Source organism: Etheostoma cragini, chromosome 21 (genome assembly GCF_013103735.1).
Source record: "Etheostoma cragini isolate CJK2018 chromosome 21, CSU_Ecrag_1.0, whole genome shotgun sequence".
Classification (NCBI taxonomy): Eukaryota; Metazoa; Chordata; class Actinopteri; order Perciformes; family Percidae; genus Etheostoma; species Etheostoma cragini.
The window spans coordinates 18,096,183-18,121,178 of NC_048427.1; the positions used below are offsets into that span (position 1 = coordinate 18,096,183).

The 24,996-nt window shown below is 40.5% G+C and overlaps 1 protein-coding gene across 6 annotated transcripts in view; it reads left to right on the forward strand.

Moving 5' to 3' along the window:
• ryr2a (ryanodine receptor 2a (cardiac)) overlaps positions 1-24,996 on the forward strand; it is a 167,779-nt gene that overhangs the window by 46,610 nt on the left and 96,173 nt on the right. For 3 of the 6 annotated variants that reach the window (XM_034859532.1, XM_034859531.1, XM_034859533.1), the window contains 21 exons: positions 1,170-1,362; positions 2,309-2,513; positions 2,736-2,840; positions 5,631-5,734; positions 9,703-9,786; positions 10,029-10,188; positions 12,041-12,188; positions 12,373-12,476; positions 13,208-13,312; positions 13,433-13,607; positions 14,344-14,552; positions 14,765-14,941; positions 15,207-15,352; positions 15,448-15,562; positions 17,076-17,236; positions 17,498-17,657; positions 18,799-18,885; positions 19,082-19,213; positions 19,643-19,737; positions 19,882-20,057; positions 21,951-22,579. In XM_034859532.1, coding sequence (XP_034715423.1) covers positions 1,170-1,362; positions 2,309-2,513; positions 2,736-2,840; positions 5,631-5,734; positions 9,703-9,786; positions 10,029-10,188; positions 12,041-12,188; positions 12,373-12,476; positions 13,208-13,312; positions 13,433-13,607; positions 14,344-14,552; positions 14,765-14,941; positions 15,207-15,352; positions 15,448-15,562; positions 17,076-17,236; positions 17,498-17,657; positions 18,799-18,885; positions 19,082-19,213; positions 19,643-19,737; positions 19,882-20,057; positions 21,951-22,579 — 3,470 coding nt within the window. The remainder of the gene's footprint in view (positions 1-1,169; positions 1,363-2,308; positions 2,514-2,735; positions 2,841-5,630; positions 5,735-9,702; positions 9,787-10,028; positions 10,189-12,040; positions 12,189-12,372; positions 12,477-13,207; positions 13,313-13,432; positions 13,608-14,343; positions 14,553-14,764; positions 14,942-15,206; positions 15,353-15,447; positions 15,563-17,075; positions 17,237-17,497; positions 17,658-18,798; positions 18,886-19,081; positions 19,214-19,642; positions 19,738-19,881; positions 20,058-21,950; positions 22,580-24,996) is intronic. The other 3 variants (XM_034859530.1, XM_034859536.1, XM_034859534.1) reach the window with 1 other exon arrangement.

The following is a 24,996-nucleotide window of genomic DNA, read 5'->3' on the forward strand; positions in this document are numbered from 1 at the left end:
TTTTCCGTTAGTCGTCCGACTCGTCTGTAAATGCTATTCTTCTTCTTTCTTTTTCTCGTTGAGAAAATCCTATGTGAGGGCGCACCGCACTAAAGATTCCGTGTGAAACGGTGCGGCATATTAGTTCCAGTTTCCGTGTCATCGCATTCGGTTCGGCGCAGGGGCCATAACGGGGGCCAGGGCCGGTTCTACAGGGGCACCGGCCCCTGTTGGCCCCTGTCTAAAACCGCCCATGGTGGGTGTGTTTGAGAGATGATGGTAATTTTCTCTAAATAGTATGTCTACACATACATATTTCCGCATAGCAATAAGATAGGACAAGCTACTCTGCACATTGTCAAATAATTAGACAACATATTAAAACCGTTCACTGTAACATAACTGTCCATTTTAGGACACCGTTTGCAGCTATTGGACATATCCTGACTCATCTGGTCTGATCATCTCATCTTTCCTTTTCTCAGTGCTTAATGCTGAACGATTGCCCCAAAGTACAAAAAGATTATCTTAACACACATCTTAGAATCTATGTGTGAATGTTTCTTTTTTACAAAGCAGTAATGCTTTGTTGACGGAAGCACTTTAAATTGACAGTGGAAACGAAGGAGCTTTTACTGCATCATTTGGAGTTGTTGAAGCACTTCTTTTGTTGTGAAGAATAGGGATAGACCGATTATTGGCCCTGGCAATGGTAATTAAATTAAAAAGGTATTTAAAAAGTGTTCTACTGTGGCTCTGTTACAGCTCTATGTCCGTCCTTCTTTTTCAGTTTCTCTCACCACTGAGTCTGACTCAATGTCCCCCCACCCCCGCCCCACCACAACACCATCTGACTATCTCTTACTGTGTATTATCTTGAAAATGTATAATTTATTACATAATTGCTCAAAGCATTTAAACAAAGTTTTGTGTAGGATTTTGTACCATTGCAAAATCTTAATTTTGATTTAAGATATTCATTTTCACTCTATATTCCAATTATCTTTCTCTGGTTTTATTACCTAATAGTAATCGGCCTTGAAAAACCAGTATGGGTTGATCCCTAGTAAAGAACAGAAATACAGTCCCGGCTGTGTTGACAGCACCGATGTGGATTTGGGTGACTTGTTATTGCAGACATTTAAAAAGTTCTACTCAAACCAAACTGAAACTCTGTCCCCATTTTGCAGGCTGCATTGCACGGACTGTTAGCTCACCCAATCAGCATCTTTTGAGAGCAGAGGATGTGGTGAGCTGCTGCCTGGACCTCAGCGTGCCCAGTATCTCCTTCAGGATCAATGGCCAGCCGGTTCAAGGCTTGTTTGAGAACTTCAACTCTGACGGACTCTTCTTTCCTGTGGCCAGCTTCTCTGCAGGAGTCAAGTCAGTGCTTTACTGAAAACAGTTCACACCCTGTTTGCCCCCTTCATGTCAGAGATTACATGGGTATATTTTGTCTTACCATCAAACATATAACCATGAAAGTTTATAAAAGGCAGAGCATAGAGTCACCTTTACATGAGGCCAAAACATCCTTTCACTTCTCTCATTTTGTAGTTCCAGTAACCCTACAGAATATAATAATATCAGATGCCACCTCTTTGACTGACTGGCCAGATTTAAAAAGAAAAAGCTTATTTTTTGCCGAAATATACAGGATGCCATTTCCATCCAACTACGGTAGAATAACACTTTATTGTATATTAATTTGAATATGTACTGTACGTCTTTGTAGAACACTTTTAGAATGAAAATTCAGTGTTCCACAATTACGTATGACATATTTTACAATACTTATTGAACATCTGGATTAGAGCCTGAGTGATAGATTGTCCGATGTTAAAATTCATTCATTTTCATAATGATAAATCACTTTGATAAGTGAATATTTAAAAAATAAAAACGGACTGTCAACCATGTTATGAGCGTTAATGTTATGAGCATTAACACTAATTATTTTCAAATAATTTTTTTGTTCAAAGGACTTTAAGTTTCGTATCTTATGTTTGTATTTTTATACATTTGTTCCTATGTTCAGTTGTGACACGATTTAAAAAATACGTATACATATTTTATATATATATATATATATATATATATATATATATATATATATATATATAAAAGTTTTACCTGTACTTGTCTGGAATGCGGAAATCTGATCAGCCATACTGACATTGTCTAATGCCATTTAATTAACAAGCTTGGTTTTGTGGTGGTACAGACTTGTTTCCTTTGATGTTCACATACATAAATATATTTTCCCTGTTGAAATCATACCCCTAATGTCTTCTATTGATTCCTCCTCCTGTCACCTGTCACCCTGCAGGATGCGTTTTCTCCTCGGGGGCCGTCATGGGGAGTTTAAGTTCCTCCCTCCTCCAGGTTACGCCCCTTGCTATGAGGCAGTGTTGCCCAGGGAGAAGCTGAAGCTAGAGGCCAGTCAGGACCAGACTGCAGCCAGAAACCTGCTGGGACCCACCATCACCTTGAGCCAGGCTGCATTCACCCCCACCCCTGTGGACACCAGCCAGGTACAGACCACTGCCATTGTAATTACTTTGTATATCATTGCTATGACATGTTATTTCATCCTGTTTCATGAGCTTATTTAGCTTTATTTATCATCAGTTTTATTTCTAAATCTCCTTTTCCAAAATCTCCTTTTCCACACTGTGTGTGTGTGTGTGTGTGTGTGTGCGCGTGCGGCCGTGTGTGCGTATGTGTGTGCGCGCGTGTGTTGTGTGTGTGTGTAGATTGTGCTGCCACCTCACTTGGAGAGGATCCGGGAGAAGCTTGCAGAAAACATCCATGAACTGTGGGTGATGAACAAGATAGAACTGGGCTGGACCTACGGTGCAGTGAGTATCAGACAAACAGCTCAATATTGCATTTGAAACCTTGATTATAAGGCCCTTTCACACGTGTTCCTCTTTATATAATCTGTTGACAATTTAGCATGTTTGTCTCATGCTTGAATAAGTGCTAAGTCACTTTTGTGTAAAAGTCATTGCAGGACACTTTCAACTGAAAATTGAATTGAATGCAGAAAGATAACTGTAAAGGCTGCACAAAGTTACACATTCAGAGAGATGAATAGATTGAAGGTCTTGTTTCACAGATTAAGAACTATTAATTTCTCATGTACGTCAAACAAATAGCATAAGTTAAACAAAATGTGTATGATCTCATTAGTGAAATTCTTCACATGTCAGATCAGTCTACATAAATTATTTTTCCTGTGCTCTGTGTTCCCAAAAGAGGTAACAAACTTGTATTGTACAATCACAGTAATAATCAAACCAGCTGTCTCCCTCCTTAGATTATAAACTAATATGCCAGCTTTGTTAATGAATAAAATAATGTCAATTTAAAGTCATGTCATTAAATGCTTGGTCATTGCTACACCACATAAAGTAGACTGCATACTTGTAATATGATTATTTTATTTTTATTTTCCCTAATGTCTGTATTACATTTGTACACTGTATTTATCATCGTGTTGTAAAGAGTTTTATCTGTTTTACTACTTTTTTATTTGTATTGTTGACTGTAATTTTCTTATTGTTTTTTTTTTTTAGGGAGACAATTTTAAGATCTAACCAGGGACAACCGATGAAAAATAGCCTCTGGGCTAATTTTGGTGCATTTACAGCAATGTTGATTAATGTACACTGTCCCTGCCAAATAAATTATTAAAATTAAAAAATAAAAAAATATTTAAAAAAGAAAGAAAATGAACATGAAGGCATAAACAGCATTATGTTTAGACATCTGTCAATACAGCCTGAGAGAGAACAAAAGAAGTCTTCTTCTTTTGTATTAAACTTTTAAACACATTGTTCTTTTCCAGCAACAGCATTGCACCAGCTGCTAAACGTGGCTCTTTCCGTTAATGTGCTGTAATGTCTAAATGAAAGAACAGAACCGAGCAGCCTACTTAGCTACATATATTTGATGTGGCTTGGCAATTCAATTCAACTTTATTTATAGTGTCGAATCACAGCAGTAGTTGTCTCAGGACACTTTACAAATAGAGTAAGTCTGGACCACACTTCATAATTTACAAAGACCCAACAATTTCCCACAAGCAAGTAAGGGTGCCATGAAATCGAACAAAATTAAGTCACAATCTGAAAAATCAACCAAAGATTTCTGGTAAAACCTGCAGCGAGGGCAACTCCTGCTGCAAGAATTAAAAAATGGAATCGTTGATTCTGCCAGGCCCCCGTGTCACGTCCGGTCAGCTTGACAAACGTAAAATTAGGCATGTTTCCTAATTGATTTATGTGTATAAACAGTGAAAGAGAGAGACGGATGAAAGACTTTCTCCTTCCCTTTTGTAGAATTCCTTTTCTGCGAAAGTGACTATGAAAAACTTATTTTTTACAAGCAGGAACCTCGGACTGACCCAGGCTTTAGCCTTCTTAGATGTGTCTCGTACAGTCAGTGACAACAGAAACTCAACCTCCCCGTTCTGACGTGGGGCAAAAACACCTTTTAGAATCGCCACAGTTGCCTCTGTGAGATTTTTTTCATTATCTACCACTACAGGTGGTAGATAATGATAGAATGAAAATAATGAAAATTCCCCCCATCCCCCCTCCCCGACAGACGGAGGCTGAATGGTAGTTGGCAGAGCTTCAACCTAGTCTTTACACTCAAGGTCATTACGTCTTTCTATAAAGAGAGAGTTTTCCGTGCTCTGCCGTTATATCCAATTCCAGTCAGTCATATCCACATCCTCATTCAGTGCATAGCCCTAGCAACCACAGGGTCCTCACTTGTTACTGAGCTGGTCCTGGAACTTTTAGGCCTTTTAATGGACAGATGAAGACCTGAAAGGGGAATGACATGCCACAAAGGGCCGCAGGTCGGAGTCGAATCTCGTGGCCGCTGCTTTGAGGTTTAAACCTCTAATTCTGTGCGCCTGCTCTACCAACTGAGCTAACCCGGCCACAGGGGCTTGGGACTTCTTGTAGTATATTCAGATATGGTCTCGCGTTGCCAGACCCCTGTCCACAGCGCTGGCTAGTCCATCCAGCCTTCTGGGATTGGAGAAAAGTGCTCTGGTTAATTTGATTTTCTCTCAACCAATCACAATTGTCAAATGTGGGCGATAAACGCCAGACGGCGCAACGGTGCCTCTGCAAAATAGTCTCATGAAGGAACTTGTTTTGGTGGAACGTGTATACATTGAAAAGTAGTTATACTCGTGCAACAGAAAACTCAGATTGGACAGATAGTCTAGCTAGCTGTCTGGATTTATTCTGCAGAGATCTGAGGAACAGTTCACCATAGTCCTCAAAAGTCATCCAGAGGTTATAACACCAAAACAAAGAAAGAAGAAGGTGCCAAACATCCGGCCAAAACAAGGCACATCCGGCAGAACCTCCAGTGGCAAAAATCCATAAATAAAACATTGTCTCTATAGATTTATTCACATAATACCCATCACATCCCAAATAGCCAGTGATATCTGTTTAAGAGCAGAGCTCTAAAAAATGGAAGTTACAAGGATGTAACTCCAGTTCTATAACTTGATGCGTCCAGGTGACCCAGGGTCCTCTGTTTGCTTACATCAAATGGTGCCAAGCAACAGGCTCCGTTACTGTCCTAGCCTTTACTTTATATGTGGCTGTGTGTTTCAGGTGCGAGATGATAACAAGCGGCAACACCCCTGTCTGGTGGAGTTCTCCAAGCTTCCCGAACAAGAAAGAAGCTACAACTTACAGATGTCTCTGGAGACTCTCAAGTAATGCATCAGTGCAGTGAGCAACATAAGATATGACATTTAAATCCAAAATGTATCTGAGACACCCTTAATCCCTGATGATACGATCTGTTCATACTGTACATTAGGTAACTCTAAGATTCTTCAGTAGACTAGGCAGTTAACCACTAAGTACGCCTTCATGCATCACAATGTTTGTTTACAAAACCTTTTTGGTCAAAAACTGCTGCGTCCCATACATACAATTTAACGCCACTCAACGGGGACAAGGAATTATTGGCTATACTCTAATCTCCATCTAAATTGTTTCATGCTTTCATACATTATGTTAGGGCTGCACAATTAATCGAATTTGAATCACGATCACGGCTTCCAACGACCAAATTCGCGTAATTTTTTTTAAATGCGTAATTTCATAGAACGCTGAGTTTTTTTGCAAAGCCAATCCACCGCTTTATAAACCACTGTCTGATCATGTGCCAGTCAGAGTTGTTCCCTCCACCGCGCAGCTTAGTTTCTAGATGTAGACAGTCACAGAGGACAGAGTAACGGGAGGAAAATTCAACAGATAGCTGTCAGTTATACATCGGTCTCAAGGTTTACCAGTAAACGCAACATTTTGTCCCGTCTGTGTGGTTTTTCAGACAACAGCAGTGACCAGTGCTCGTCGCTGCTAGTTAATGTCTGTTAGCTCACAGGGCTTTATGGCGCGAGTAATATTCTTCCTCTAGGTCGCATCTGCTGCCTCTCCACAAACGAAAGCAACGTTGTTTGTATTGATATGGTTTAATTTTACTATACATTACCCATTTCTTCTGTAAAGCCGTGCCTGTGTTTGGCTCTTTCCTCTTGCTCGCCGCGCAGCCCGCCCCCATTCACTAACACAGGCTCCCCAGCAACAGAGACAGAGCGGCGACAGTGCCGGTGTCTCGCTTCTGACACAGAAGTCCACAGTTTTGTTATTAACACAGCTGTGTATTGTTAAGCATGAGAGGCAAACCTGTATTTGTACCAGTGTTTCCACTGGTAACTCTGCTATCGCGGCCGCCACGGCGAAAAAAACAGAAGAAGTTAGTGAATGCAACTAACTTCAGTTTGTAGAATAATTGCGTGCGACGGAGCATGCTGGACCATTCATAATGAATAAGCTGTCTCTCTGTGTGTAGCGTCCATCGCACTCCCCCTCTCTCCCTAGCTCTTTTAATCAGTTATTGTTGAAAACAAGTGGAGGAGCTTTCAAAGAGATACTTTTTTAAAATATATATATCCTAGGCTATTTATTTCAGATCATTTTCATTTACATGTGTTGCAGCTGTATATGTACAACATAGAACTTCAACATAAGAAGAATGTAGCATAATATGGATGTGAAAGCAGTTACAAATAGCCCATGTGACTATAAAATTAGTATGGTTAAAATCAACAAATAATCGTGATCACAATATTGACAATCGTGATTATCATTTTGGCCATAATCGTGCAGCCCTACATTGTGTCAACACTTTCATTAAAATGAGCTTGGAGAGATAATTTTCATGTTGGGCTACAGTAGTAATAATTTCATCAGACAAGACTAAATATGTTCATCAACAACCTTTTTTTTCCATGACAAAGACGAGACGATGACGAGACTGTACCAATGTCCAAAAACTCTGACTAAGACTAAATGAACATGCATTATTGTTGATGAAAAAGACGAGAAAATCTAAATCTCTCTTCATTTTTGTCTACAATCATCTCTACATTTTCATCATCAGATAAAATGTGCAGTGCCCGTTTGGAGCGTGTGACTGTTCCAAACGGGCTAATTGCTTTGTTCCCAGAATTCCCCCCCACTAGGCGCGGTTCATTTAGGCGCAGCTCGGCTGCGGATCATCTAGAGATTCGTTGTGTCCTCTTTTCTCTATGATTGTACTTGCATGAAGGAAGAGGCTTAATATAAAATAAGATGGGTTTAACAAAGTTGCATTCAACAAAAATTATTCAGTGTATTTGTCAGGTAAATATGACATTTAAACAATATTTGAGATGTGTGAAACATTATTTGACTGAAATGGTTACCAGTAATAATCTCAGAATTAATTTATTTAAAATAAGACTAAAATGTCTGAATGACTAAAACTTGACCAAGATACTTGAGTTCTCTTTTAACAAAGACTAGACTAAAATAACGAGACTTTTAGTCGACTAAAACTTGACTAACAAAAAACATCTTGGTGACGAAATATGACTAAAACAAGGACATATGGCACAAGACTAAGACTAAATTAAAAATAGGCGACAAAATCAACACTAGGCCACAGACTAAAGAAAATGACACCAACCGGCAATGAGATGTTGCTGTTTGCGACACTAGAATTTGTTTATTCAAGATACTAGCAAAGCAATACCGTACAGAAAAGAAGCACAGTAGAAACATGACCTCTGTGTTAAACTTTATGCTGTGATGCAGTGGGGCTCGAAAGTTTTTGCACCCCAGGTAAAAACTTGTAGTAATGTGCACAAAGAAGCCAAGAAAAGATGGTAAAATCTCCAAAAGGCATCAAATGACACATTAGACAATCGTATAATATCTCATAAAAAGTCTGATTTTATTTCCATCATTTATACTCGAATAACAGAAAACAAAAAAATGGCATCTGCAAAAGTTTTGGGCACCCTGCAGAGTTAATACCTTGTATTGTACTGTGTTTAGGATCATTATCCATTTGTAGAAGCCAGCCTCTCTTTAACTTCAGCTTTTTCACAGATGGCATCAAGTTAGCGTGCAAAATTTGCTGGAATTTTATTGAATCCATTTTTCCTTCTACTCATGAAATGTTCCCTGTGCCACTGGCTGCAATACAACCCCAGAGCATGATTGATCCCCCCCATGCTAAACAGTTGGACAGAGGTTCTTTACCTTTCATCGCTCCGGCCAAAAAGTTCTATTTTAACCTCATCGGTCCACAGAACTTGTTCCCACAATGCATCAGGCTTGTCTATATGTTCATTAGCAAACTTCAAACGCTGATTTTTGTGGTGAGGACGTAAAAGACTCTTCCATGAAGACCATATTTTTACATGTATCTCTTTATAGTGGAATAGTGTACCACAACTCCAGTGTCTGCCAGGTCTTTCTGGATGGATCGTGCAGTCAAACATGGGTTTGGACCTGCTTTTCTCACAATCCTGCGAGCTGTTCTGTCTGATATTTTTCTTGGTCTTCCAGCTCTTGCTTTAACTTGCACTGTTCCTGATGACGGCCATTTCTTAATTACATTCCAAACAGAGGATATTGGCATATGAAAACCCCTTGCTATCTTCTTATAGCCTTCTCCTGCTTTGCAAGCGTCAACTATTTTAAGTTTCAGTTTTCTAGACAACTGCTTAGAAGAAGCCATGGTGCTGATTGTTGGGGCAAGGTCGGAGGAGTCTGGGCATTTATAACCTTAACATTGACATCACCTGGTCTTTCCAGAAGAGGATTGAGAACAAACCATGACACTGTCAGGTCTCAGCTTTCAAAAGGGGGCGGTGCATGCTAGAAACTCTGATGGGTGCCCAAACGTTTGCAGACGCAATCTTTTTGTTTTGGTTATTTTTAAAGTCTTAATGATGGAAATAAACTCTAACTTTTTGTGACTTATCATACGAATGTCTAATCTGTCATTTGATGCCTTTTTCTTGGCTTCTTTATGCACATTAATACAAGTTTATACCTGGGGTGCCCAAACCTTCGAGCCCCACTTTACAGTATACAGTATATTTAAACGTTACAGTTATGGCTTAAAATTACAACACAAATAAACAAGTGTGACAAAATCACATGTCTCTGCAATTTAAATCAACTGTCATGATGTGATTTTTTTGTTAATGCAATGTCACGGTGATTTGGTCCATAAAGAAGTATGGTTAATGGTAACACGTTTGGGTCATTATCAAACACGTGAATACTACATTACATGTTTGATCATGTGTGTGTTTGTGTGTGTTTGTGTGTGTTGCAGAACTCTCCTGGCCTTAGGTTGCCATGTTGGCCTAGCAGATGAACACGCTGTAGAGAAAGTCAAGAGCCTAAAACTGTCACCAACGTAAGTCACTCGACCAAAAAAAAGTAATGCCACAATTCAACAGGGTCATGATGCAGAAGGATACTTACATGATATAATGATCAAAGGATGGGGACATGTGATATATAATGAAATGATTGATAGGGTGCCACTAAAAGGATATTTGGATGATGAGATCACCAGTGGCTTTTAGGCATCAGTGAATAAAGGTTGTCGAGCAGCTGGCTAGCTAAAGATTCCCTGATTCAACTCTATCTGTGCAGCTATGAGTTGTCCGGTGGTTATAAACCTGCTCCTCTGGACCTGAGCCACATCAAACTGACCTCCACCCAGGAAGCCATGGTGGACAAACTGGCTGAGAACGCACACAATGTCTGGGCAAGGGATCGCATCCGCCAGGGCTGGACCTATGGCATCCAACAGGTAGGAGAGACTGTTGTGAAATACTGGGCACTGTGTGTAGGTTTGTATATATGTTGAGACAGAATGTGATGACTTTGTGTTTCCTGTATCTAGGGCTGGGTACAGAATTCCATACTTTTTAGTATTGAAAATGCCCACTTTCAATACCTAAAGAGCAAATTTCATCGGAGTCAGCGGGCCAGGATCTAATAATGCTGTTGATCGGTCTTAACGTTACACGTCATATAGGCAGGCAGGGGAAACTACTTGACGCACAGTAGTAGGAGCTGAAAAAGAAATTAGTAGGGCTGTAATCAACCGAAGAAAATCTTGGCCAACTAAAGTTGTGAAATTTCCGACTAAAAATCGACTGGTTGGGTGTGTGGGTGTGGGGGGGGAGCTACTCGTCTGTTGGCTCTGACAGCGCTGCATCAGCGCTCTGTGTCCCCGCACGGAGACACGGAGAGACTATTAGTTTAAAGCTTTTACTCTTACTCGTGCTGGCGCTGTATATCGACAACTTCTTAAAACCTCAGCCCTCCACAACAGCAACGGGCCTCATATCCTGAGCAATAAAGTCAACAATTCCATTAGTGATGTTGTTTTTGCGTTTGAATGGTAGAGGCTTAACATCCAGCGGGGTCCAGGGGGGTCTGGGGGGGTCTGGGGGGGCGCTACCGTAGTTGTAGGTGGGTGCGCCGGTAGTTATAAAACGATTATTAGACTATTAAATATGCCAATTCTGATATGTTCATATATCCTATTCAAAACAGACAGGATAACCAATCTGTTGCTTGGAAACTTCAACTTTTTCCCGTTATCTATTTCTGTAAAATGTTGCCACACTGGCGATGTCTTCGACACGGTAAAGGCGGACTGACTGGAAACTAAACACTCACAATTAAATAAATATTCTGCAAACCTCTTAAACAAGGCTTTCTAGTTCTTTCTTCAATCTGTCCCCAGTGGGTCGGGCTAATCCAACAAAAGAGAAAACGGGGGGTGTTCTGAAGACAGACTGTTACCTGTGAAACAGGGATGCTCTGAAAACACCTCCATTGGCAATTAGTGCTTTCCATCCATAGACAGTTACGGTCTATGCTTCCACCTAATGGAATAACACAGCAAAAAATCGACCAATCAGAATTTTGGTTGAGCCAGAACATATCGACCAATAAATCGACTAGTCGACTGGGAGATTACAGCCCTAGAAATTAGTGCCGTAATGTTGTAATTTAATATAATGTTGGTTTTTTTTCTTCTCCAAAAACCCCTATCAAAGTCACGTTATTGGTATCAACATTTTTTTTAACGATACCCAGCCCTACCTGTATTTCTGCCTGTCAGTTATTGAGGGGTAGTTCTACAGTTGGATAACTGGTCTGCTCCACAGATGTAGTGAAGTGTACACATCAGGATGGCAGCTGTAGTTACACTGTAGTTACTGTATGTTTGTGTTGTTGGTGCCCAATTTACAGAGGAACACCTACAGCTACTGTGGGCCAATCACATCCCAGCCATCTTGGTGGGGAGGAATCCTGAGTCTAAATAGTCAAACTAAACGTAGGTTCCCTGGTTTTTCTTCAGCGGTAATTCTGAAAGGCCCGTTGATAATGCTGAAGATACAACGCTTTCCCCAACTCAACCAGATGGCTGACCAATCGTTATGTCAATGCAAAAAAAAAAACTAAAGTTGTTTTTTTTTTTTTGTTCTTTGCTGCTCCACTGGAGCTATATTGGTTGAACATGTCTTGCTCAGTGATTGTAATGAGGAATGGGAAAGCATAACCATTTCCCTTTCCCCACCCAGCACTGCATTTATAAAGTAATTGGTTACTTAGTTTATATTCTTCTGGCCTCTTTCTCTTCTGAGGATTTGAAGAGTCGTAGAAACCCTCGTTTGGTCCCCTACATTCTGCTGGATGAGAGAACCAAGAAGTCCAACAAAGACAGTCTGAGAGAGGCCGTGAGGACTCTGCTGGGATATGGATACAACCTAGAAGCTCCTGACCAGGACCATGGTAAAATACATACCCTTCATCGTATCATTTCTTCATTCAATTACTTGTCTTTTATCAAAAATATTTGTACATTTTATATAATAATTGTTGAGGGCCAAAATTACAACATGTGATCATAAGATGTTATTGGTTCCACAATAATTTACCCATAACCCCCCTCCCTCACTGCCTTCTTCTCATCCAGCAGCTCAATCTGACCCTAGCAACATATCTACTGAGAGGTTCCGCATTTTCAGGGCAGAAAAAACCTACTGTGTTAACGCAGGGAAGTGGTACTTTGAGCTGGAGGTAAGAAGAGACATGATGACAGCTATGCCAATGCTCTAAAAAATAGTATACACTACTGTTCAAATGTTTGGAACGTCCAGGCACAAAAGCTTGATTGGGTACAGTTAGATGGCTGACAGATGTTCTCTATGTTTAAATGGTATTTCATTCTTTCAGGTTGCAGAAAACTTTTCTTAATACATGCAATTTTGTATGAGGGGTTTGTTTTGTACATTAGGAACAAAACGCTACACAATGGTTTAAACAGACTGACAAATGAAAGAGACAAATATCCCTATGAGCACCAGTTGAATAACAATAGAAGAAATCACCAGTCATTGGTAAAAGAAAATTGAAGCTTAGCATCATAATGTGTGCAGATTTAAAGAAGAACAACTTTCACGAGCACAGGTTTCATTGTTAAAACGTAACTCGTGCCAAAATGCAACTTTGGGTCTTCTTCTGAATATACCCGAGTCAAACTTTCGTTTATAAGCCGAATTAGGACGGAAGTGCCACTTTTAAGATTCACCGTATTCTCGTTTTTCATTCAAACGTCCTTTTGAGTGGGATTGCTAGGGGCCCTTTTATGCTAGCCTCAAAATAGCTATTTTAAAAACACTAAGAAGGCTCAACACAACATAAGACTTTACTCCTAGTATCACCAGGGGCTCTAGACATGAATTTGAACATTAAGAACATGGTTTTTGTACCACCCGGTAGTTGTCACCCGGTTCTTGCTTCTCCTCCAGGTATTGACTGCAGGAGAGATGAGGGTGGGCTGGGCCAGGCCAGGATGCCTCCCAGACCAGGAGCTGGGATCAGATGACCAGGCGTTTGTCTTTGATGGCTTCAAGGTGTCTGGATTTTTCTTTCCTCGACACATTTCGTTTGTTCAGTTTCATGGCACTGCAGTAGAAGCCGTTTCTTAATTAGTCCAAATGAGTCATAAAATGTGTAAATATCTTTTTTCTTAGGTCCAGCGCTGGCATCAGGGTAATGAGCACTTTGGGCGTGCCTGGCAGACAGGGGACGTGGTGGGCTGCATGGTGGATCTTAACGAACAAACCATGATGTTCACACTAAATGGAGAAGTGCTTCTGGATGACTCGGGATCTGAGCTGGCATTTAAGGACTTTGAAGTTGGTGAAGGTGAGTGCTTTGTCATTAACAAAACACACTACCACAGACAGAACATCACAAAGTGTCCACAGGGTCTAACAAAAGTATTAGTCGTTGATAAATCAATTTAGTGAAAATGAAGGCCCTTAAAATCATTGAAAGTGGAATATGTAATACTGACTAGTCTTTAAAATGGTTACTGGTTGTGCTCTTGGATAGGGGTGCGTCAGTCAGTAATACACTTGAAACCACTTTATCGGCATTGCCGTGACTCACTGTGACTTCAATAAAACTGCAGAGCCAACCTAGTTTGCCCGCACCTCTGCACGCCCGTGTGTCTGTGTTGGAGCTCCGCTTTCTGCCATTAGGCAGAAAGTACAGACAAGCTTGGGCTCAGGCGCTTTTGGAACCGAAATTTGGCACAGAGAGATAAATGAAGAAAAACTATTTGCGACGTAGTTAAGGCGGTAGGCTGGTGTTGCTAAGGTGGACGCCTCAACTGCAAAGCGCTGTGGGAAACCCTGCAAGCATAGTTGTCCGCTCCCATGTTGATAAGAATATAAAACCTTGAAAAAAATCCCTTTCAAAGTACATTTAGAACAGATAAAATATGCAATAAATTTGCATTTAATCAGTTGTTAAATATGGACAATCACGCCATCAATCGCGATTAAATATTTTAATATATTAATCGATTGACAGCACTAGTAATATTGCACAAAAAGCTTCATCTTAGTATTTGACTTTTGATTTTTTTCTGTCCCAGGTTTTATCCCAGTGTCCAGTCTGGGTGTGTGTCAGATGGGGAAAATGAACTACGGTAAAGACGTCAGCACTCTGAAGTACTTCACCATCTGCGGCCTGCAGGAAGGCTACGAACCGTTTGCTGTCAACATGAACCGGGACGTCACCATGTGGCTCAGCAAGAGGCTGCCTCAGTTTGTTCCTGTCCCCCCCAACCACCAGCACATAGAGGTGAGGGGAGTCACCTGCAATACAGATTCACCTCCGAGAATTTTAAGTGGCAGTGGCCCGAGATCTGGACTGAAATGTAATCTCTTAAGACACATTTTAAGACATTTCTATAAACAAAAAAATCGTGTGAAAGTTTGGACAATTTTGGACCTGCTGAAACATTGACAGTACATACAGAATTAATGTTTTTTTGATTTCTCCTTCTTTTTTAGGTGACGAGGATAGATGGGACAGTGGAGTCCTGTCCTTGCCTAAAGGTCACTCAGAGGTCCTTTGGCTCCCAGAACAGTTACACTGACATTACCTTTTACAGACTGAGCATGCCCATAGAGTGTGCAGAGTCCTTTTCCAGATCCACACCTAACGACAGCCTCTTCTCATCAAAGAGGGTAACAGTAACACAAACACACAGATATATACTCATACATACAGTATGTCAGAAATTGATTTGATTTGGACATTTTTGGCCTGTAATAGATAGGACAGCTAAAGACATGAAAGGGGTTGAGAGATGGAGTGATTGAGCTTCAGGTGTGCCAACCAGGCGCCCCTTTAGTGTATATTGTAATAATCTTCCCAATTTACTGCTCACATTTATCTGCAAGTGCATGTGTGTCAGGTTAAATGAGTGATTGAGAATATGTGTTTCTGCAGGAGCTGGAGGACTTTGAAACTGTGTCAGACTTTGAGGTCCTGATGAAGTCTTCTCACGGTCCCAATGGTCCCAATGGACCGGAGAGAGACGAATTCAACAACCACAAAGATCATAATCAGGAGAAGCCCTCCAAACTCAAGCAACGGTAAACCTTGTTTTCTCATACCAACAGTTTCTGTCACTGTGTTTGATCACTATTTTTAAACGTTATAAACCTAAACCAAGCATCTGATCTACCAGGTTTATGTTGAAGAAAAACAAGCCAGACAACAGCTCTCAATCATCCGCTCGCCTGTCAGAAGAGGTGATGGCTGATGACAGAGATGAATACGAATTCCTCATGCAAGCCTCCACTGTAAGTGAATACACACACAAAATGAAATTCACAAAACACCCACATGCACTACATGTTACTGATGCAGCTCTGCTCTCCATGAGAGCCAGCAAGGTGAAAGATGCACAAGTTAAGTTGGGTAACGAATCCGGTACTCTTCAGGAACTAACTGGTTGACTGATTCATATTAAATTAAACAGTGCCACATGTTGGTACCTTTTAACTGTAAGCTTATCTGTGCTCTCTGCATCTTGTCAGAGAGAGCAGGGCTCTGCTCTAATCCATACTCTAAAATACACACACTAAGAGGTGCGGATGGAACAAAATGCTTGCACTAAACATTATAGAGCAATTAGAAAATAAAAAAAGGCTAAAATTGAATTAGAAACCGTCATGATCTGGCTTAAAGGTACGACAAAAGGTGGAGAACACACGTTTGCTCAATTAAATCCAATTTATTGAAATGAACAAAGATAAACGTCCAATCAGTTAATCAGTAATGTGCATAATGTATGAACCAATCACTCCTATTTATAGACATGTCAGCAATCAGTTGATCCAGGTGTCAGTCATCAGTGCTTATTATCCAATCCCAAGATCTGAGCACCCAAAGGGACTTAATAGGCCTAGAAGCAGTCACAATACAAATGCAAGCGTAAAAGTTTCAGTGCAGTGTAAAAAAATAATTATTTGATTTGTGTTGGAGGAATGGGCTTGGAAGGGGAGAAGGTGGTGTTGTATTTTGTGTGATGTGTAAAATGTTTCAAATAAATAACAAGATGGTCTAAGTAAATAGGTAATAATAATACTAATAAAAATAATACATTTATTTATAGAGCGCTTTCAATAAAAGTGCTTTACAAAAAGAATACAATTAAATTACAAACAGTACAATAAAAATGTAAATCAAGACAGTAAAAATTAAATACCACTATACAAAGACATCAAAGATAAATAAACATGTAGGACTTATACGCAGCAGTGAATAAGTAAGTCTTAAGCTTTGAATTAAAAACCTCAGTTGAACTTGCCAGTTTAATATCTGCTGGAAGACTGTTCCATAATGTTGGAGCACAAAACTAAAAGGCTCGCTCCCCGACCATTTTCTACCTAACCTTTGGTTAAATCTTTGCGATTTTTAGGAAATAAAAGAAGGCTACTGTTGTCACCTTAATAGGCAAATCAAATCAAAGTGATCAATTGTAAAATACCCCAAGAATCTTTACTGTATTACGGTTTTTTATGACTCTACTTATATTCTACTTTTACTCTACAGTTATTAGTAAATTATTTGCCATGTAGAAATATAACTTCTACCAAAACATATGATTGAACTGTATTTTTAAATTGTCATTCAGGTCTCTAGTTTCTAGCAAATTATGTTTATCCACTGCACCTTCACTGCACTCCCCCCAATTACATGTATTCATTTTGTGTTTCGTAATATGTGTGTTGTGAAGCTCTTTTGGAACAGAACTGGGATCAGGGGCAATGCAGTTAAACCCAAGTTGATTACACCTCTTTTTCTGTGCAGCACTACTACTCTGTGCGGATCTTCCCTGGTCAGGAGCCCAGCAGTGTTTGGGTGGGCTGGGTGACCTCCGACTTCCATCAGTACGCCCCAGGATTCGACCTGCACAACGTCCAAACGGTCACAGTTACCCTCGGAGATGAGAAGGGCAAAGTTCATGAAAGGTATGTCAAGTTGGAGCCAAATGGTGTCTTGGCTTAATTTGAATGAATATCCTTTTTTTAGGGCTGGGTGGTGTTTGTGAAGCTGGAATTAGAAGCTGTTGGCTTCATCACAAACACAAACTACATCATTTGATTACATTGACTAGCACCCATTAAACCCGAGGAACTAATCATTGCAAATTATGGTATTGTAGTACTTCAGTGAAATCTTTACTGCACATTTTGGTTAAACAATTGGACATAGTGTGTGTTCTTTTTCAGTATTAAGCGCAGTAACTGTTACATGGTGTGGGCTGGAGAGAGCAGCAGTCCTGGTCAGGGCAGGAACAACAATGGCTTAGAGATCGGCTGTCTGGTCGACACAACAAACGGATTGCTGACATTTACAGCAAACGGCAAAGAACTCAGCACATATTACCAGGTAAACATTTCAAGATCAAGATCAAGATCAAGATAACTTTATTGTCCCCTGAGGGAAATTTGTCTTGGGCATCAGTAGGCTACTACATTATGCTGCTATAAACATGATTAAACACAGAGACTTTACACACACTTACAACATAATTCCACCTTACATTGCAGACCATGCACAAGTATCAATGACCCTCACTTATCAATTGATTACCAAATCAATAAAACCTGAATAATAAAAACAGATAATTCTGTATAAATTGCACTAGAGCACATCAAAAAGAAAAACAATATGACAGAAACAATACAACCGTCACAATACTATAAAACAAATCACATAAGATCACATAGTAAAAATTGAACTAAGCAAATAGACCATGATTAAAAATAACTAAATAAAGTGCCGTAAGTGCTTCAAGCTATTTTGTTCCGACACGATTGTTTATTTAGGAGATTTGATATGGTGTCACAGGTTTGTGAATGGTCTTTTTCTTCAACCCTGGCTTCTTTCTTCTTCTCACTTGCTCATTTTTTCTTCTGCTTTCTTTTCATTTTACTTTTTAAACCAAAATGTGCCTCCCTACTTTTTCTCTTTTTTTTCATTTATTTTGTTGCTTCTAACATCAACCTCTTTTACTACAACAGTCTGGCACCAGCTTTAAACTAAACTAAACATCTAAACTGATTGACCACTCATGGTCTGTTGTGGTCTTCACACCACTGCTACCAGGATTAAACAAAACCCTGCCTGTTCTTGAACTGAGGTCCTTGGCTTGTAAATTAAAGTTATCAAAGAAAGTTTGTTTACATTGCATCTTTGTGCCACTGTCTGTTCTGCTTCCAAATGATCACTCAGAGGCTTAAGGAACATTTCTGAAAAATACATTTTTTCTTCCTCACAATAACCAAACTAATACCAATTGATTTACAAATTATTTCAACTCTTAATGTTGGACTGCGAAAAAGTAATAACTAATTGTGATTCCAGTTGGACTTAAAGGGATACTTTGACAATTTTAATCCAGCTCTGTGACATCTTTGTGTGTGTGGCGTCCCTCCGTGGCGCCAGTGCACAGAGCTCAGAGCAGCCAAGATAGGCTGAAATGTCAGCGGACCTCCGTAACAACTTTCACACTCTCTCGTCTCAACAGGTGGAGCCCAGCACCAAGCTGTTCCCAGCAGTCTTTGCCAAGGCCACCAGCCCAAATGTCTTTCAGTTTGAACTGGGGCGTATTAAGGTGAGAAGGACTCACACACACACACACACACACACACACACACACACACACACACACATACACATAAAGCTTCATTAACAAAAACTCTTGGTTGACAGAGAAAACTGCCCAATGAGTATGTCCACAGTATTCATTTTGGTCTGTATAGCTTTTTCCTGTCTGATATATTGTTGTCAACATGTCTGTTTACTGTCAGAATGTGATGCCTCTGTCAGCTGGTCTGTTTAAGAGTGAGAGGAAGAACCCAATACCTCAGTGTCCTCCACGGCTGCATGTCCAATTTCTCACTCCTGTATTGTGGAGTCGTGTTCCCAACCACTTCCTCGAGGTACAGTAACTACTCCTACCTATCGATAGTAGGTGTGCATTTCCTGGCTTTTTTGTGTGTCTGTTTAGGTTGATATAAAAGAGAGAAATGTAGCATGGCAAATTACTAATTGTTCAATGAAAAAAGGGATGTAAAAACTAACAGTTCTGGAAAACAATTGAGACAGCTTCTAGCTTATATTTGTCGTACTTGCAACATGAGAGCCTTTATATCGTAAGTTTGTCTGAAACTCTGGTTGCTAGTCCTTGTTTTGAACAGGAAAACTGATTCTTTGCCAAATGATGCTGGGTCATATGACTTCCATACTGTACTGCACATAGGCAGTATGCTAGGTAAACTGTCTGCTGTGCCACACGGTGGGTGAAAAGCAACATAAATGTATTGCATGCTTTCTGTAAAGTGCTAAGAGATATTATTTGTTCCTTTCAGGTGTCGGCATCCAGAGTGAATGACAGACATGGCTGGCTGGTCCAGTGTAACCAACCTCTGCAGTTCATGACCCTGCACATACCTGAGGAGAACAAGTGAAGTACCCACAGTCGCACACGCGCACACACGCACACACACACACACACACACACACACACACACACACACACACACAAACACACCGTTTTATTCTCCTGCTCTCTCCTTCCTCATGCAGTGTCTCTCTGTGTGTTGCCCAGGTCGGTGGATATCCTAGAGCTGTCAGAGCAAAGGGACTTATTGAAGTTTCACTACCATACCCTCCGACTGTATTCAGCAATATGTGCTCTGGGAAACAACCGGGTGGCACATGCCCTCTGCTCACACGTAGACGAGGCACAGCTCCTGCAGGCTATAGAGAATAAGTACATGCCAGGTAACACCCACAGCATTTAGAAAGCATGTATGTAATGTATGTAACTGTATGCAAGGTACAAGAGCCTGTCCCTGAGAAATAAGTAGGGTAATAGCCCTCATAACCCTGACGTGACCCATTGGGACCCGATGGGCCGGGTTACTGCTCTGTCGGACACAGGCCGGGCTACAACAGAAAAATGTGGTCCGATCCGCACTCTCAGTATTTTATTCTTTAATAAGAAGTCATTTAAGATTTCAGACACTCATTAATCATGATTGCATGATGCAGTGTGGCATAACTGTAGACTGAGTTGGTAGAGCTCTGTTTTAGTGAATGAAATAAAAATGTAATTAAAAGATATGCTTTGCTTTATTCTACACTTTTTATTGTAACAAATCCTGTAAAAAGACCCCAATTCAATCTTTAATGAATTTTCTTTCTTTCTTCTCTGACCTGTCTTTGTGCTCTCCGCACCAAGCCTAGTGGTTTCAACTGAAGACGTACATCTTTAAAAACGGCTCACAAACATATGGTTTCATGTAAAGGTGCCCTGCCCCACGTATTTCATTACTTTGTGGAAATCCCTGAATTTCTATCATGGACTCTGTAACTTTTTTTTGTGGAAAAAATGCCTTGGTTACGTTGTTTCAAGCCATTGTAGCGGGGTTAAAAAATATTTTGTGTGTGTAAAAAAACCACAAAAGGCTCAGTCATTATCTAAAACAGCTGTCCACTGTAGTTAGTTATGTTTTTTAGTTGGTAACAAACACAACTCAAACAGGAGGGAATATCATTCATGTAATGGGGACTATTTGATTTTTTAAAGATTATTTTTTGGCCATTTTAGGCCTTTATGTTTAGGGCGGAGCCGCTGCCTCATGAGGTAAACCACTATATATGGGTGCCTGGTCTACCAGGTGAGCTACCCAGGCACCCAGGGGGAGGTTTTTAAGCAAAAATGAATCCACATTTGGTGCTCTTGTGAGTTATTGTGCCAGCAGGATGTGGTATGTGGGATTGAGTCAAAATAAGCTACAGAGTTTGTTCATGGTAATAAAGGAACATGTCACCCAGTGCAACAGTTTGACTCATTGATGCGTTTTGAATATTTGTTGGACAACAATAAAGCACCATAGGTAAAGTCACAGCGTAATGTAAGCTCACTGGTAGCCTGCTGCGTCCCTTTTCCAGACACCATGACCACTTACAGAGTGTGCAAAGGCGGAGAAAAAAGAGAACTTGAATATTCTCCCACTTTCCTGTAGTCACCGGTGCGGCAATATTTAGCACGCGTGCGTGCATGCATGCTAAATATTAGGCAAAAAGTGGGCAGAAGAGAGATAGAGAAAAAGAAAGCAGACTTGTAGATGCAACCGGAGCAGAGTTGGTGGAATAACTTTTGTAGACAGTGTGTGCGGTGTCCGAAATAAACCCCAGACTGAAAGCCATGTTCATTCATTAGCTAACCAGAAACGTGAGCTAATGAATGAATTATCCTGACGTTATTCACTTTATAACGCCGGACCTGGAGGTAATGAGTCTTCCCTGGTTTTCTGACCACGGTAGGAAACAAAGAAATCGGGGAAAGGTTAACACATTGAACATTTTAAATTAAACACATAATTAACATGCACTTTTTACCCCGTGTGGGGTAATGACTTAATAGAATAGAATTGACTTAATCTGGTTGCCAAGGCGTTACTGTTGAGCCCTGCTGTTCTCTTGGTATTAAGTAGAGTCTTAGAGAATGAGTACAATGGCTATATACACCTACTGTATGTAGAGAATAAATGTTATTTGTACTACCAGGTAATGGCTTGAATCTGTTCATTAATAACAACATAAATAGTATGTTTAGGGATTAATCTTTAATTGAATGTTTACAACTATCTTTCTGTCTGTCTTCGACAGGTTTGCTTCGTGCAGGCTACTACAACCTCCTCATTGATATCCACCTGAGCAGCTACACCACGGCTCGCCTCATGATGAACAACGAGTACATTGTTCCCATGACAGACGAAACCAAGAGCATCACTCTGTTTCCAGATGAGAAGAAAAAACATGGCCTGCCAGGCATCGGCCTCAGCACCTCCCTGAGACCCAGAATGCACTTCTCATCCCCCAGTTTTGTCTGTGGGACTGGCCCATTGTCTCGTAACAACGGATCAGGAGACTGTTTCCAGTACAGCCCTGAATTTCCCTTAGATGTCCTGAAAATGAAAACCATCGAGATGCTAACAGAGGCGGTGCGGGAGGGCAGCATGCACGTGCGGGATCCAATAGGAGGCAGCACTGAGTTTCTCTTTGTCCCCCTCATCAAGCTGTTCTACACCCTGCTCATTATGGGAGTGTTCCAAAGTGGAGATCTGAAGAACATCCTCAGACTGATTGAGCCATCTGTGTTCTCTGAAAGACGGGAAGGGCAGGTGGACACGCACATGGAGCCGGAGGTGGTGAAGGAAGGGGAAGCTGATGGAGGGAGGAACATGCCTAAAGAAGGACTGTTACAGATGAAGCTACCCGAGCCTGTAAAACTCCAGGTGACACCCTCTCAGTTTGTAAACGTGCTTGCACTTTTTCACTGTCAGATTAGTGGTGTATTTACAGACATAGTGACGATAATCCTCTCTGACACCGCCAACAGAGAGTCCAACTCTACCCCCATAACATCACTTGCCTTGCAGATAAGTTTGTTGAGTCTGTTAGCGTTCGCTACCCTCGGCCTGCTGACCCAGCATACAACTGCAAACAAGATAGCGCTAGCCACCACAGACTCATAAAACATCCTCAGCATCATCCTGAAGATGTTAAAGGCCCTCAGCTTCCTCTGAAAATACAGACGGCATTGGCCCTTCCTGTAGAGGGCTTGAGTGTTCTTGGCCCAGTCCAGTTTATTTTGCAGGTGCACTCCCAGGTATTAGTAGTTCTCCACCATGTCCACACTGACCCCCTTCATGGACACAGGGCTTACTTTTATGTTGGACAGTATGAAATACTTTATACAGAATTAGTAGTTTTAACTTTATTTTTACTGTGGTTTCATTTATTCTCCTTAGAATTACGGAAAATGTTTTTTGCCTTTTTATTTACTTATTTTTTTATAAGTTAAAAAAATTAACTAATACAAAAAATTACAAATTACATTACCTGGGAGCAAGGGGAGACAAACACATGCATGCAGAAACAGACACACACACCAGACAAGGGACCAATCACCTGCGCAGGTTGAGGTAAAGGCTGTAGCACAAGTATACAGCGCGGACTTCAAGGAGCCAAGGATGCTACGCCAAGTGTCCTTGGCCAGGGTCAATTCTGGCGCTCCATGTACACAACATCCAAGTAGGAAAGGGTCCAAGCACGGCTAGTTATGTCATGAGGTGGCTTACAACGGGTTCCAATCATTCTCTTACCAGCTGTAAGTCCAAAGAAAATAGACAACAAAATTGTGCAAAATCCCTGCCTGGTAACACACGCACAGGTATAAACACACTGACCTTCTCTCTTCCGTATTCCAGTGTGTATAAGTAAAAAACACTGAAATATACAGTGTAAAAGTAATGATAGAAAGCACACATGTGGTGCATTTTCACAGGGGTGAAATATGTTCTATGTATGAAGTAGTTGTAGTGAATCTGCTGGATTGCGAGATACTTCTGGAATGTTAGACCATACATCATGCCAGTCGAGATCAACACTCCTGGGAACTCGCGTGCCCACATCCTAACTGAAGTTAAAAGAAAAAGCGGAACGTGGCAGACTGAATGCATTTTGTAAGTCAGATAAGGTTAACAAGCCAATCTCACGAAAAATGTCTTTAAGACAATGAACTCCCCTTTGTTTCAATTGTGGGGCTGTTATTGCCACTGCCACTGTCGCACGGTTGCTTGCTCTGGAGGAAACTACTAGAACTGTTGGGTCCCTTAAATTCTGCAGTGTGGTCTATCTGTATAGTGTCTTGAGATAACTCTTGTTATGAATTGATACTATAAATAAAATTGAATTGAAATTGAATTGAATTATTGGCCTCCCACCAATCAGAAGTGCTGATTGGTTGAATAATGGGAAAAAAGTGTGCTACTTATAAGCTACATTATATGGCAGTATATTTCAGTTAATCTCCCAAGGCATCACAGCAAAAAGACACATGTGGATTAGACCAGGTACGGAGGGGCCAAGACTAAGGACGAGAAATAATATTTAAAGTTGGGAACTGAAAGAACACCATCCTCTTTCCTCCTCTGTAAAGTGGACATCTTGGGTCGCAGCCGCTTGCCTTTCCAGATAAATTTGGATACCACTAATGTGTCAGTAGCCAGCAGGAGGGGAGAGAGGTAGTGTAAAGCTCACAAAATTCAAACATTCAATTCAGAAATTCAAAAACAAAACATTCATTTTTAACCACTGAGATACGGGCTTGAATCAACAGGGGGAATAGGGCTGCTTGATTATGTAAACATTTATAATCACGATTATTTTGGTCAATAGTGAAATCACAATTATTTAACACAATTTCTAATTAATCTTTGGGTATAATGGCTAGTGTCCAGAGTATAATCTTTTAGTGTCCTTTTATCTCACAGAAAGAGTCTTTGGATCTGAATAAAATCTGTTTTTCTACAGTGAGACTGTTCAGCTTTACAGATATTACACATAACTTTACACAGCTAATGAAAAATTCCAGATAGTTAACACAATAATGCATTACACGTCACATTTTCACTCACTATGACCACTACTAGTCTACTGTCTTTACTAAATGTGCCTAAATATAAAAAAAAATTGTTAACAGTAAGGGAACACAGCGTTACAGCAGATGTGTGCTTGCGGGTGTGCGCGTGTGTCATTCAGAACACGAGACAAAATAAGAGTGTTCTTGCAAAACAACACAGGGCAAAATAATGTTTTTTTCTCGATTGTATTATTTTGGTGATTGTTGGGAGCCAAAATTGAAATCAAA